The sequence below is a fragment of the Populus euphratica genome, unplaced genomic scaffold, assembly GCF_000495115.2.
Source record: "Populus euphratica unplaced genomic scaffold, PopEup_1.0 scaffold926.1, whole genome shotgun sequence".
In the NCBI taxonomy this organism is placed as follows: Eukaryota; Viridiplantae; Streptophyta; class Magnoliopsida; order Malpighiales; family Salicaceae; genus Populus; species Populus euphratica.
This window is the reverse complement of record NW_011500792.1, coordinates 45,024-60,969: the sequence shown is the minus strand read 5'-3', so window position 1 is coordinate 60,969 and position 15,946 is coordinate 45,024. Positions and strand designations below refer to the sequence as shown.

General features: G+C 32.8%; 1 protein-coding gene across 1 annotated transcript; it reads left to right on the top strand.

Annotated features, from left to right (window-relative positions):
• Positions 1-14,107: 14,107 nt before the first annotated feature.
• LOC105116391 (O-acyltransferase WSD1-like) lies at positions 14,108-15,592 on the top strand (the record flags this gene model as incomplete). The annotated part of the gene is made up of 4 exons (XM_011013729.1): positions 14,108-14,296; positions 14,408-14,473; positions 14,861-14,866; positions 15,011-15,592. Coding segments are annotated over exons 1-4 (843 nt in total), but the record flags the coding sequence as incomplete, so codon positions are not given.
• Between the last annotated feature and the right edge of the window lie 354 nt (positions 15,593-15,946).

The window sequence follows — 15,946 nt, the reverse complement described above, 5'->3', positions numbered from 1 at the left end:
CTCATAATAATAATAGAAGAAGAAGAAGAAGAAGAAGTTGATGAGAACTTTGAGATGGAAAATCAATGTAAGGATTAAACAGTGATAACAACAAATATAAAGGTTAAAGGATCCACTAATAATATTTTAAACAAGTAGAGTATAAACTCTTATTATTCAACTATAAACCACACACAAAAGAGGTTCCAATTGGATTATGAATTGTTAACATGATTGCATTAGTTATCTTATTTGAATAATGCTAATAGTTGTAAATATTACTAAGCATTCATGATTATAACTTATGTTAACAACAAATCAAGTTTCTTTCATAGCACAGGTGTAGGTTATACCATATGGTTGGGCTATGAAAGTGCCAAATATTTGTTGTATAAAGTGTTATACAACACAAATCTAGATTAACCATTTAACAAGCAAAGTATTAAAAGTGAACAAGATAACAAATATAAAACATATTAGTATCAAACATTAAAGTCCATATTAAGTTTACATTATACTTATTCTTACACCATTAGTGTAACCTTTTCATCTTGACATGATAAACTTAGCTAAACATAATGAAGAAGAGAAACATAAATAAACAAGATAAGAACATAAATAAGATAAAAGTTGACTAAGTAAAGGAAAGGAAATGAAAGAAATAAACTTGATATTAATGAAAGCAAAACTTAAGCATTACAAAAACACAAAGAGAGAGAGCAAGAGTATGATCTGGAAACCAAGATGCCTAAATGCATGGAAAATGTCTCTTTTTATAGGCTAAAATTGAGAACTATTGATTTGATGACTAATTAATGAGTGGGTAGTCAACTCTTGACTTGGTAACAATCCTTATCTTCCCTTAACTAAATAAAACATTATTGATAACATCAGAATTTGAACCAGAACTCCATATGAAAGTTTAAGGAAATTGTCTAAGCTTTTCAGGAAAAAAAATTGATGACATTTAGACTTCTAGAACTTTAGATATGAGCTAAACACTGAACAGTGTCTGGGCTGCAGGACAGATTTGGAATTGTTTTGTTATTGCTATAATTTGACTTGAAAATGTCTTTTTTAAAACTAGACCTCCGCATGAAAGTTGTAGGCCTATGTGTTACCTTTCCATCCATATAAAGTAGACCTAAATCTGAGTTCTACAGCTCCAGATATGATCTAATTACCGAACAGTGTTTTCGTTTGGACTGCATTAACATCTTTTTTCTAACTTTAGCCATCTCTTTGTTCATTCAATTTCAGTACTTAAACTCATCAATCAATTCTTTTATTTATGTGATAGGTCTGCATTTAAGATGAACATTTACCATAAATTATGGTGATTAGTACTTAAAAGTGCATTTCTATCAAGGTTTTATTTCATCATTTTGCACTTGAAGTATCAATAACTCCTTAACTAAAACATGTTTTATAATAACGTATCTAATAATATAAGATACCTTTAATTTATGGTAAATGTTCATTTTAAATGCAGGCCTATCACATAAATGAAAGGATTGATTGATGAATTTAAGAACTGAAATTGAATGGACAAAGAGATGGCCAAACTTAGAAAAGAGATGTGGGTGCAATCCAAACCAGAACACTGTTCGGTAATTCCATCATATCAGGAGCTGTAGATCTCAGATTTAGGTCCACTTTATATGGATGGAAAGGTAAGACATAGGCCTACAACTTTCATATGGAGCCCAAATCTCAAAAGGCCATTTTCAAGTCCAAATTATAGCAACAAGAAAGAAGCCCGAATTTGTCTTCCCAAATGTTTGTATTCGCGTCAAAAGGGAAGTGACTACTTAAAGACAAAAAATAAATCATATCTTCAAAAAAAAAAAAAACAAAGAAAGAAAAAAAGAAAGAAAAAAAATATATAGATATTTCTCTAGTTTGCTACCTTGTTTGTGTTGGTGAGAAGGGAAGATTACAAGTTGAGTTTTCGTATGAATCAATTATGTTGGTTGCACGATAAATATGACTGAATTTGGAAATTTTGTATGGATGTTTGATTTAGAGAATGTGAGTATGCTTATTTTTCTTTATTTGCTATTGTGTACACTAAGTTAAAGATACCAATGTTTGCATGATAGGTCCTTCAAGTGTGATGAATCGAGCCTAATTATGATTGTTATTATTCTTTTTATTTCAAAGGTTTTATGTTTTGTTTTGCTTGAGGACTAGCAAAATCTAAGTTGGGGGGTGTGATTGTGCATCAAAAGTGTCATTAAGTCTCTTATTTTACATATGTATTTATTGTTTTTATTTGGTTGTTTTTATAATAATTGATGTGTTTTTTAGTAATGAAGTTTGTTTTAATGTTTCGATAGGTTTTTGGAGCTTAAATGAATTAATTCACAAAATTCAACGTCGGAATTCAGAACAAAGAATTGAAGAGACATTTAGTTGAAGATTGAAGCAAATCTTGGTTCAAATAAGTGCTCCAAATTTGTCCCAAAAATCAATTCTATTCCAATTCTAGAAAAGAATATCATATGATTTATTTCAAGCCCAAACTTGCCTTATGTTGTGTGCAAACTTCAACCATTAAACACTCAAGGTTTCAATGTCAATCTTAGCCCAAATAATAAGTACATTTGTATACTTATTTGATGCTCAAATTCAGCCCAAAAATCAGCCCCAAATCAGCCCTAAATCAACCCCAAATCAACCTTCAAATCAACCCAAACACAATCCATGATCTTACATGTCCACACAACAAATAACAATTGATTTATTTTGGGCAATCCATTGATCCAAGAAGGCAAGCACATGGATGGAAAGCTGGAGGGGATATTTTAACATTATTTTGGGTCAAAAAGAAGAAGGAGACACCTCATAAATGAGGAAGAAAAACGTGCACCAAAGTAGTTGTAAAGCTGTCTTGATTTGATTTTTCAGAACACCTTTCGGTGTTTTGCCCATAACTTTTGACTCAGGTGTCCAAATGAGCTGTTCTTTAATGATCTGGAAAGGTGACAGAATTGCCTATAAATATGTCTCTAATAGACTTCTCCAAAAAAAGCTTCTAAGAGGGTCGAATTGCTGTCCAAAGTTAGAGTCAGATTTGTGTCCGAATTTTTTCTGAAATTGTATTGTGTTCTTCTTTATAGATTTCGGTTCTTTAGTTTGTAAAACTTATTTTTTCAGTTGGATTCAAGTTCTTTCATGTTTATTGAAGTGTTCTTATATATAATCATGGTTGGCTAAACTCTTTCTTGGATCCAAATCAAGGATAATGGTGATTGAGGTGAGTTCTTTAGGATATGAATGAATCTTAATGTTTATCTTCTTATTTTCTTCATGAATGATTTATTATTGTAAAGAAATTTTAGAAATCATTTAGGTAATGTTATAATCTTGAATTTTTATGCACAAACTTTAGTTTTGGTATAGAGATTGCTTGATTCAATGTCTTACTTAATATGAAAGTACTTGTTCATTCTTAAGCAATAATCAATCTTCATCTTTCTAATCTTCATTGTAATATCTTCCGATTTAATATCACCATCGTTGATATTAGGTTGAGTTATCTTATATATGTTGAAGAAATCACCAATACATCACCATTAAAATTGATTTGGACCAAGACTTACTTTTCTTGTCATTTAAAATCTATTTACATTTTTTTTTATCTTTGAAAACAAATCCATCAATTATTTTCAACCAAGTTATTGTTAATTTAATTTCTCTTGAGTTTTTTTTGTTACTTAGCTTAATTTCCAGATCTAGCTCTCTGTGGATATGACCTCGATCTTACCGAGTTAATTGCTACATCGCACACTCGTGCACTTGCGAGTTAAAACAAGCCAATCATAAAAAGCGGTCAAGCAATTTTGGCGCCATTGCCGGGGAGCTAGCAAGCAAAGGTAACAAATTTAGATTTGATTATTGGAAAACTAAAAAAAAATCATATAAAAAAAATCAAATGGCTGGTTTTACCGCCTCAAAAAAATTGACATCAACTTTTCGGATATTGGACTGTGGAATGGACTACTAATTGTTAACTTTTGGTTGGTTCAACCATTTTTCTTTTGATGTTTATTCTAATTAGTTTATAATATTTATTTTTTATATTATAAGGCTGGTTTTACCGCCTCTTGTTTATTTTATTTTATCTTGTTGTATTGTTGTTGTTTTGTTTTGTTTTTGTTGTTTTTTTTGAAGTACTTGGCTGGTATTACCGCCTCTTTATTCATGCTTGTTATAATTATCTTTTCATGTTTATTATTGTTAATATTGCTTATTAGTTGAAGTGTGAATTTTCTAATTTGTTGTATTTTTATTTTTGAGCTATTACTTTATCTTTTACATTTCATTTACTTTTATTTGCAATCTTCTTTTTATTTTTTTCCTTTCTTTTCATATTCATATAATTGTTATATTATTATTATTTTTTCATCATGGCTAATGTTGAAGATATAGAGGGTGAAGGGAGTGTTCAAGGTAATGGACCTCCACAATTCAATGATCAACCTAATTTTCGAACTCTTAGAGAGTATCTTCACCCAGCTAGACAAAGTACACCTTCGTGTATTATCTTGCCTCTGAACCAACAAGCTTTCCATTTGAAACCAGGCATGATCCAACTTCTTCCCACATATCATGGTATGGATTCTGAAAATCCATATATACATATTAAGGACTTTGAAGAGGTATGTAATACTTTTATTGATAGAACATGCACTGAAGAAACTATTCGGCTGAAATTATTCCCATTCTCTCTAAAGGATAAAGCCAAGCTTTGGCTAAACTCCCTGCGTCCTAGGTCTATAGGTACATGGAGAGAAATGCAAGCTGAATTTTTGAAAACATACTTCCCCACTCATAGCACAACAGCCTTACAACGTGAAATGATGAATTTTTCTTGTAGTCCAAATGAGTCATTTCACCAGGCTTGGGAAAGGTTCAAAGACTTGTTAAATGCATGCCCCCACCATGGTTTTGAGATGTGGAGGTTAGTGAGTTTCTTCTATGACTCTCTTACCGCAGATTTTAAAAAGCTAGTGTCAACCATGTGTAATGGTGAGTTTTATGACAAAGAACCAAGTGAGGCCTTTGATTTTTTTGATCAATTGGCTGAAAACACAAAGCAATGGGAGACTTCTCTCCCAGTTCATGTTGAGTCTAGAAACACCATTTCTCATTCAAGTGGGAAGTTTCAATTGAAAGAGACTGATGACCTCAATGCTAGATTAGCTTCATTGGCTAGGAAAGTAGAGTCTCTTGAGATTAAAAAAGTGTATGTCATGAGTGAACAACAAGAGGAAAGTTGTGTTGTTTGTGAGAGCAAAGGGCATAGGACAACTGAGTGTCCTACCATTCCAGCCTTCATGGAAGTGCTATATGGCCAAAATTCTGATTCAAGTAATGTTAGAAAGCCATTTCCAAACCAAGTAGGCAATTCCTACTCTGAGACCTATAATCCTGGATGGAGGAACCACCCAAATTTTGGATGGAGAAATGAGGGCTCTTTAGTACCTCAAACATTTCAACTTCCACCCCAACCATTTCATGCTCCCACACATAACACATATCAACCACCTCATAAGAGATCCCTAGAGGATACTCTTCAACAATTCATGCAAACGCAAGGAGGAATCAACAACCAAGCTTACAAATTCCAAGACCAGACCAATAGGACCTTACATGACATTCGAAGTCAACTAACTAAGTTGACTCAATCACTAAGCATTCAAGAGAAGGGAAAAATCCCAGCTCAACCAATGCCCAATCCTAGAGGTCAGGTATACATGAGTGAATCCTCACCTAGTGAACCTTCAAACCATGAACAAGTCCAAGCCATCACTACCCTTAGAAGTGGAAAGATTGTTGACAAAGGTATAGGTTTTAGGATTCCTAAAGGTATTATAGAGGAGAAATCTAGGGAAAGTGAAGAGGGAATCAAAACACAAGTGAAAAATAAGAGTTTGAGTGATAAAGAAGGTGAGATAAATGAGAAAGAGATGAGTGAGAAAGGAGATGATTCAAGAAAAATTGGAGTCAAAATGAGTGATTTAGAATTTGTTCCTAGAGCACCATTTCCACAAAGGTTAAGGAAACCTAAACAAGATCTTATGAACTCAGAAATCTATGAATTGTTCAAACAAGTGAAAGTCAATATTCCACTCCTTGATGCAATTAAACAAGTTCCATCTTATGCAAAGTTTCTTAAGGATTTATGCACAGTCAAAAGGAGATTGAATGTGAAACAAAGAGCTTTTCTGACTAAACATGCTAGTGCCATCATCCAGTTTAAGACCCTCCCAAATACAAAAATCCTGGTTGTCCTACCATTTCATGCATTATTGGAAGTCATAAGATAGATCAAGCTTTGTTGGATTTAGGAGCAAGTGTGAATTTAATACCCTACACTGTTTACGAACAATTAGGTTTAGGAGAAATCAAGCCTACTCGAATCACCCTTCAATTAGCTGATAGGTCAATCAAGATTCCCAGGGGTATAGTTGAGGATGTGTTGGTCCAAGTAGATAAATTCTGCTTTCCTGTTGATTTTGTAGTGTTAGACACCGCACCAATTCAAGGTTCTAATGCTCCCATCCCAGTCATTTTAGGGAGACCTTTCCTAGTTACATCCAATGCCTTAATTAACTGTAGGAATGGGGTGATGAAATTGTCTTTTGGGAATATGACTGTGGAGATGAACATATTCAATATCTCCAAACAAATTGGGGAACATGAGGACATTAGAGAGGTAGATTTGATCCAAATAGTTTGTCAAGAACACTTTGAGAGAGTGTGGATCAAAGATCCATTGGAGAGAACTTTAATTCATGATGAAAGATTTTGTTCTTTGGAATATGTTGATAAGGAAGTAAAAGAACTCGAGACTTATCTAGATCCAATGCCTATTATGTCAATAGGTCAATGGACCCCATCGTTTGAGCCTTTGATTTCACCCCATGTGAAAGTTGAGGCATCTCTTATCCAGCCTTATAAACTAGAAAGGAAGCCTTTACCGAGTGATTTTAAGTATGCATTTCTAGGGGAAGATGAATCATATCCTATTGTGATCTCATCAAAACTTAGCATAGAGCAAGAACAAAAGCTTTTGAGAGTGGTGAGAAAACACAAGAAAGCAATTGGGTGGAAAATTACAGACTTGAAAGGAATTAACCCTTTTTTATGTACACATAGAATCTATCTTGAAGAAGAGGCTAAATCTGTGAGGTAAATGCAAAGACGATTGAACCCAAACATGAAGGAAGTAGTGAGAGGTGAAGTGCTTAAGCTACTTGATGCAGGTATCATTTACCCTATTGCAAACTCAAAATGGGTTAGTCCAACCCAAGTTGTCCCTAAAAAATCTGGAGTCACGGTAATGAAGAATGAAAATAATGAGCTGGTACCAACTAGAATCCAAATTGGATGGTGTATGTGCATTGATTATCGTAAATTGAACATGGTGACTAGGAAGGACCATTTTCCGCTTCCATTTTTAGACCAAGTGCTTGAAAGAGTAGCTGGAAGAGCTTTCTATTGTTTTCTTGATGGATACTCAGGTTACAACCAAATTGAGATTTCTTTAGAAGACCAAGAAAAAACCACTTTCACTTGTCCTTTTGGTACCTATGCTTATAGAAAAATGCCTTTTGGTTTATGTAATGCACCAGTCACTTTTCAAAGGTGTATGATGAGTATCTTTAGTGACATGGTGGAAATTTTTTTGGAAGTTTTCATGGATGATTTTTCAGTTTATGGGGATTCTTATGAGTTGTGTCTAATGAATCTAGAAAAAGTTCTTGAAAGGTGTGAAGAGAGCAATCTTGTACTTAATTGGGAGAAGTGTCATTTTATGGTGACACATGGCATTGTCTTAGGTCACATTGTCTCTTCAAAAGGAATAGAGGTAGATAAGTCAAAAGTGGAAATCATTCAAAAATTACCTACCCCTAGGACTGTGAAAGATGTGAGATCCTTTTTAGGACATGCTAGTTTTTATCGAAGATTCATTCATTCTTTTAGTACCATTGCCAAACCATTGTGTAACTTGTTGTCACAAGATGTCCAATTTGATTGGACATTAAAATGTCAAGAAGCTTTTGAAAAGCTTAAAGGGTTGTTGACAACTGCACCAATCATACAAGCTCCTGATTGGTCTTTACCATTTGAACTGATGTGTGATGCTAGTGATTTTGCGGTTGGGGCTGTTTTAGGGCAAAGAAAAGACAAGAAACCTCATGTCATATATTATGCTAGCAAGACTTTGAATGATGCTCAATTTAATTACACTACAACTGAAAAAGAACTCTTAGTTGTGGTCTTTGCATTAGACAAGTTTAGGTCTTATTTGGTTGGATCTCTTGTTATTGTTTTCACTGATCATGCAGCATTGAAATATTTGCTCACAAAACAAGATGCCAAGCCACGTTTGATTTGATGGATCCTCCTACTCCAAGAGTTTAACCTTGAAATTCAAGATAAAAAGGGAGTAGAGAATGTAGTGACTAATCATTTGTCTCGTCTTTCAAGCTATGAGACCATAATTGATGAATCTCCAATAAATGAACTCTTTGCTGATGAAATTTTATTTTGTGCAGGTATTGTCTCCTACATTGGTTCTCCATGGTATGCTGACATAGCAAATTACCTAGCCACAAGTCAGATTCCTTCTCATTGGTCTAAACTTGACAAACAAAAATTCTTGCGCAATATGTGCACTTTTTTTTGGGATGACCCCTACCTATTTAAATACTGTTCTGACCAAATTATTAGGCGGTGCATCCCTAATCATGAAATTCCAAGTGTCATTAATTTTTGTCATGCATTAGCCTGTGGTGGGCATTTCTCTTCCAAGAAAACCATTGCCAAAATCTTGCAGTGTGGTTTTTATTGGCCCACCATGTTTAAAGATGTTCATGCCTTCTGTGTTGCATGTGACCGATGCCAACGACTAGGTAGCCTCACTAGGCGTAACATGATGCCCCTTAACCCCATCCTTGTTTTGGAAATATTTGATTGTTGGGGGATTGATTTCATGGGACCTTTTCCAAGTTCATTTGGTTACCAATTCATCTTTGTAGCTGTTGATTATGTGTCTAAATGGGTGAAGGCCATTGCATCTCAAACCAATGACCATCGAGTTGTGGTCAAATTCTTGAAAGAAAATATTTTCTCTCGTTTTGGCATGCCCCGGGCTATGATTAGTGATGGGGGAAAACATTTTTGTAACAAACCCGTTGGGATTTTGATGAGAAAATATGGTGTAATTCACAAGGTGAGTACCCCCTATCACCCACAAACTAGTGGCCAAGCTGAGTTGGCAAATAGGGAGATCAAGAACATTTTAGAGAAAACAGTCAATCCAAACCGTAAAGATTGGTCCCTACGACTAGTTGATGCTTTGTGGGCATATCGCATTGCTTATAAGACCTCTTTAGGAATGTCTCCTTATAGGCTAGTTTATGGAAAGCCTTGTCATCTCCCTGTTGAGATTGAGCACCGTGCATATTGGGCCATTCGGCAATTCAATGACAATGAAAACGAGGTTGGCATAAATAGAAAGCTTCAATTGGATAAATTAGAGGAGTTGAGAAATGATGCATTTGAAAATGCAAAAATTTCAAAACATAAGATGAAAACTTTGCATGATAAACATATTCTTAGAAAATCCTTTCATGTTGGTCAAAAGGTTCTCTTGTATAATTCACGATTACATCTCTTTCCTGGGAAGTTGAGGACAAAATGGATTGGTCCATTTGTGATTAAATCCATTTCTGAGCATGGTGCATTTGAGGTAGAAAATCCCAAGAATGGAAATATTTTCAAAGTAAATGGTCATCGATTGAAACCTTATCTTGAAAACGTTGTGGCTGAAGTTGAGACATTGAATCTTCAAGATCCAATACCATTGTAGTATTAGAAGTAATGAGTTTTTATTTTTATTTTATTTTTATTTTTATTTTTCATTTTTATTATTTTTTTCTTCTTTCTTCCATCTCTTATATTTTCTTGTTCATGCATTTGGGACAAGGCATTATTTTAAGTTGGGGGGCGTGAGGTTCTTTATTTTCAAAAAAAAAAACATCAATGTTTTCTTTTAGTTGTGATATGCTGCAGGTTAAAAAAAAAATCAAGCAAGAAGTCAACTCATACCTAATTCAATCAGACATTCATCCTTGAAAACAGAAGGGGAGTAACAATTTTCTAATCTTTATACTTTTCTTCTCTTTCTCTTTTACATTGAGGATAATGTAAAACTTAATTTTAGATATTTTATTATGTTGAATGCTTGAGATAACCATGCTTGTTAAAAAAAAAAAACTTGCATTCGTATATGAATGAGACTTGTTTAGGATCATCATTACATTTTTGGATTCATTATTATGTTGAACATTGCATGCTTTAATTTGGGATAGATAATATCTTATAAAGCAACATATAACATACTTTTTTTTTAGATTACTAAAGTACATATTTCCTTGTAAAAGTTGTGTGATTATGCATGAAAGATGAGTATGATGCTTTACTTATGATTATCCCTTTTGATCCAGTCCTAAACAAGGTTTAAGTAAATAGAGTAATAATTATTACACAAATAAATAAATAAATGTGTACAAAGTTCTATCTACTCCAATGTTTTGAGTTGCTCAGTAACTAGGGGTATTCATCACAAATGTTTATCTTTACGTCAAACGGCAACTTAAAATATGAGTATGCAAAGCACTTTAAGTTTGTGACTTTGTGAGTAACCGGGTGCATTCATCACAAATGTTTGTATTCGCATCAAAAGGGAAGTGACTACTTAAAGACAAAGAATAAATCATATCTTCAAAAAAAAAAAAAAAAGAAAGAAAAAAAAAATATAGATATTTCTCTAGTTTGCTACCTTGTTTGTGTTGGTGAGAAGGGAAGATTACAAGTTGAGTTTTCATATGAATCAATTATGTTGGTTGCACGATAAATATGACTGAATTTGGAAATTTTGTATGGATGTTTGATTTAGAGAATGCGAGTATGCTTATTTTTCTTTATTTGCTATTGTGTACACTAAGTTAAAGATACCAATGTTTGCATGATAGGTCCTTCAAGTGTGATGAATCGAGCCTAATTAGGATTGTTATTATTCTTTTTATTTCAAAGGTTTTATGTTTTGTTTTGCTTGAGGATTAGCAAAATCTAAGTTGGGGGGTGTGATTGTGCATCAAAAGTGTCATTAAGTCTCTTATTTTACATATATATTTATGGTTTTTATTTGGTTTTTTTTATAATAATTGATGTGCTTTCCAGTAATGAAATTTGTTTTAATGTTTCGATAGGTTTTTGGAGTTTAAATGAATTAATTCAGGAAATTCAACGTCGGAATTCAGAACAAAGAATTGAAGAGACATTTAGTTGAAGATTGAAGCAAATCTTGGTTCAAATAAGTGCTCCAAATTTGTCCCAAAAATCAACTCTATTCCAATTCTAGAAAAGAATATCATATGATCTATTTTAAGCCCAAACTTGCCTTATGTTGTGTGCAAACTTCAACCATTAAACACTCAAGGTTTCAATGTCAATCTTAGCCCAAATAATAGGTATATTTGTATACTTATTTGATGCTTAAATTCAGCCCCAAATTAGCCCAAACACAATCCATGATCTTACATGTCCACACAACAACAATTGATTTATTTTGGGTAATCCATTGATCCAAGAAGGCAAGCAGATGGATGGAAAGCTGGAGGGGACATTTTTACATTATTTTGGGTCAAAAAGAAGAAAGAGATAGCTCATAAATGAGGAAGAAAAACGTGCACCAAAGTGGTTGCAAAGCTGTCCTGATTTGATTTTTCAGAATGCCTTTTGGTGTTTTGCCCATAACTCTTGACTCAGGTGTCCAAATGAGCTGTTCTTTGATGTTCTAGAAAGGTGACAGAATTGCCTATAAATATGTCTCTAATAGACATCTCGAGAAAAGGCTTTTAAGGGGGTCTAAATTGCTATCCAAAGTTAGCATCAGATTTGTGTCTGAATTTTTATTGAAATTGTGTTGTGTTCTTCTTTATAGATTTCCGTTCTTTAGTTTGTAAAACTTATTATTTAAGTTTAATTCAAGTTATTTCATGTTTATTGAAGTGTTCTTATATATAATCATGGTTGGCTAAACTCTTTCTTGGATCCAAATCAAGGATAATGGTGATTGAGATGAGTTCTTTAGGATATGAATGAATCTTAATGTTTATCTTCTCATTTTCTTCATGAATGATTTATTATTGCAAAGAAATTTTAGAAATAATTTAGGTAATGTTATAATCTTGAATTTTTATGCACAAACTTTAGTTTTGGTATAGAGATTGCTTGATTCAATGTCTTACTTAATATGAAAGTACTTGTTCATTCTTAAGCAATAATCAATCTTCATCTTTCTAAACTTCATTGTAATATCTTCTGATCTAATATCACCATCGTTGATATTAGGTTGTGTTATCTTATATATGTTGAAGAAATCACCAATACATCACCATTAAAATTGATTTGGACCAAGACTTACCTTTTCTTGTCATTTAAAATCTATTTACACTTTTTCATCTTTGAAAACAAATCCATCAATTATTTTCAACCAAGTTATTGTTAATTTAATTTCTCTTGAGTTTTTTTTTGTTACTTAGCTTAATTTCCAGATCTAGCTCTCTGTGGATATGACCTCGATCTTACTGAGTTAATTGCTACATCGCACACTCTTGCACTTGCGAGTTAAAACAAGCCGATCATAAAAAGCGGTCAAGCAACAAACTCTAGATTTTTAAGTAGAGAAACATCCTTTAGCAAAGGAATTAGTAAAGAAACAAGTGAAGAAACTGTAAGGAAAAGAGAGGGAGAGGTTTGACTATATGTAAAGGCGTAGGAGCTAAAAATTTTCAACCAAATTAGAATTTAGATCTAAATTTTCCTCTAGGTAAGGAGCCTCAAACCTAATTGTGAAAACCAATTGAAATTCAATTAAGAATTGTGCATCAATTTTGAAACTTGAAAATTAGAGTTCTTATGTAAAATTTAAAGTAACTATAGAAGTTGTTGAAATTAGGTTAATTGAAGTATTATAAGTTGCCTTAACATGAAATGATACAATGAGTGAGGGTAAGAAGAGTTTTACAACATTAACAATTATTTTGATTGATGATGTAAATCATAATTTCCAAAACAATGTAAATAAAGTGAAAAAATAACTAAATTATAAAAGGGTGTGGGTAATTTTTTCTTAAATAAATTATTTACAAATATTAACTTAGACTATTTCTTATTTTTAAGTTCGAAGAAGATTTTTTTGGCATTTATCTCTTGGCTTCTAAATTTAAATTTTTATGTGCACCAATACATTTTTTTCTAACATTGATTTGCATAAGTCTTTTAGTTCATAATAAAAAAAATTCTTCAAGCTAAAAATTTTATATGACTGTACTTGTAATTATGTTTTTTTTTAATATTTTTTAATCCATCCGATATCATATCAACAATAGATTTGCTAGTTCATTTTTAAATCATATGGAGTTCGTCATAAGAAAAAATAAGCTAGATGAAATACACAATTGTCATGCACCATAACTCTTAAGAATATATATATTACTTTATATATTTATGAACTTGTGATCCAAATTCTAATGCATGTCCATATTAATCCAAATTACATGTAATTATAATTTTTCTTAAATCCAATTCAAATAAAAACAAAAGATTTAATTATGCTGTGTTTGCGAAGATCCGGGCGGGACCTCACCTGTAAATGTTGTCTAATCATTTTCACAATTATCTTTTGCTTCTTTTCTGGAGTGGTGGGTAATTATTTTTATTTAAAAATATATAAAAATAATATTTTATTATTTTTAATATTAGAATATTAAACTATTCAAAACTATTAAAAAATTAAATTTAAATAAAAAAATTATGTCAATTATTTGGCATCTTCGTTATGCACATACACTATTTGTAATGCATTTCCAAACAGTTGTAATAAAGATGACCGTCTCTGCATATGAATATTTACTCTGTCTACGGAATTGAAGTTTGTGCCAAACCACAATAGTATAAAGAACCCCAAAGGGCTAAAGCCTAACATACAGCTAAAGTTATTCAGGTTCTCCATCTCTCGTTACTGAAAAGGCAAAACGAAAACGATATGGTCTTGGAGAAAGAGGAAGACGCTATAGAGCCCGTGAGTCCTACTGGACAGTACTGCAACAGCTCGGCTCTAAACGTCTCCGTTCTTGGTGTTTTCGAGACTGAAGTTCCCATTGATGACTCAAAAACTATCTCTTTCCTCACGGATGTTTTTCTCCCCATCAACCCACGTTTCTCACCCAGTCAAGTGTCTGAACATGTGTCTTACTACTTTTTTTTTTTTACGGGAAAAAGCTGCAGTACTATATATCATTTTCAACAAATAACAATCTCACTCCTGTTCAAAGACTTGTTGCAGTACTATATGTCGGCCTCCAAATCCAAGCTGTTCATTATGTTGCCGGGATCTCCTCACTTGTGTCAGGTACATTAACTATCTGGATTAATTCAACGGGATCCACGGCAGCCTAGTCATAAGCTTACTTCTTCAATCATGCTTCCTCAATAGCTATCATCAATAATCAATAGCAAGTACACCATTTATCTTATCCAATACGGTGTCTACACTTGACATCTTATTTTATACTCTCATTCTAGTTTTCTTTACTATATAATATTTTTTCTGAATTTAAGTATTGAAAGATTTTTTATGGTAAAAGAAAATTTGTTTTTATTAAAAAAGTGTGAAACAACTAAGCACAAACAGCTTATCAAAAAAGAAAAGAAAAGAAAAACTAAGCACAAACACATGAGCCGAATGTCAAATGATACTTTCATAACTAGCTATTTCCTTGATCCACTAATTGAGCAGGTGAAGGTATGATATTTATTGTTCTTTCTAAATTTTTTGGATCAATTAATGCATTATGCCTCGAATATATTTCTCACTAGAAAACTGTGCTTTTTAATTTTTTTTTCTTCTTTGGATAAGTAATCTTTGACTCAAATAGTGAAAGTCTAGATACAGGTTATTGATGAGAATGGTGAAAAAAGATGGAAGAAGGTGGAAGTGAAGCTCAAAGACCATGTTTATGTCCCCATTTTCCCAGCAGAAATGTCACCACAATTTTATGACAAGTACGTCGAAGATTACTTCTCAAAACTATTATTGTCACAACTTCCACAAAGCCAACCCTTATGGGAAATTCATTTCATCAAATATCCCACAAGTAATGAAGCTGGCACTGTAATATTCAAGATCCACCATTCAATTGGAGATGGTTACTCTCTTATGGGGGCTCTTCTTTCATGTCTACAAAGAGCTGATAACCCTTCTCTTCCCTTGACACTACCTTCTGTCGAACCACGCGTAGACACATCTGGTGATCATGATACCATCTTTAAGACTGTGCCCAAGATTCTCTCTTTGATGTTCTACATTGTGTCTGGTTTTTCAAGAAGCCTTATAAAGAGCAGTTTAGTTGAAGATGATCTATCTCCAATCCGATCAGGAGATATTAGAATTGAGTTTCATCCAATTACTCTTACCTTGATGATATTCTCTCGTGGTCAAATTAAACAAATTAAGACTATTTTTGGTGTGGTGAGCTTACTAATACAACTAAAATATTGATGTTTTTTTCTAAATACAAGAGTATCGAAGTAATAAATAACCCGGTAATACCAGGGTCGAACTACAGGAAGGTTAATTGTATAAATTATAGATAATAATAATACAATAACAACAATAGTAACAATAACAATAACAATAGTAGTAGTAGTAGTAGTAAAGAAGAAGAAAAAGAAAAAAAGAAATTGATGAGAACTTTGAAATGAAAGATTAACGTAAGGATTAAACAATGATAACAATAAATGTGAAGGTTAGAGGATCCACTGATGGTATATCAAACAAGTATAGTATAAACTCTTATTATTCAATTGAAAACTACACACAAAG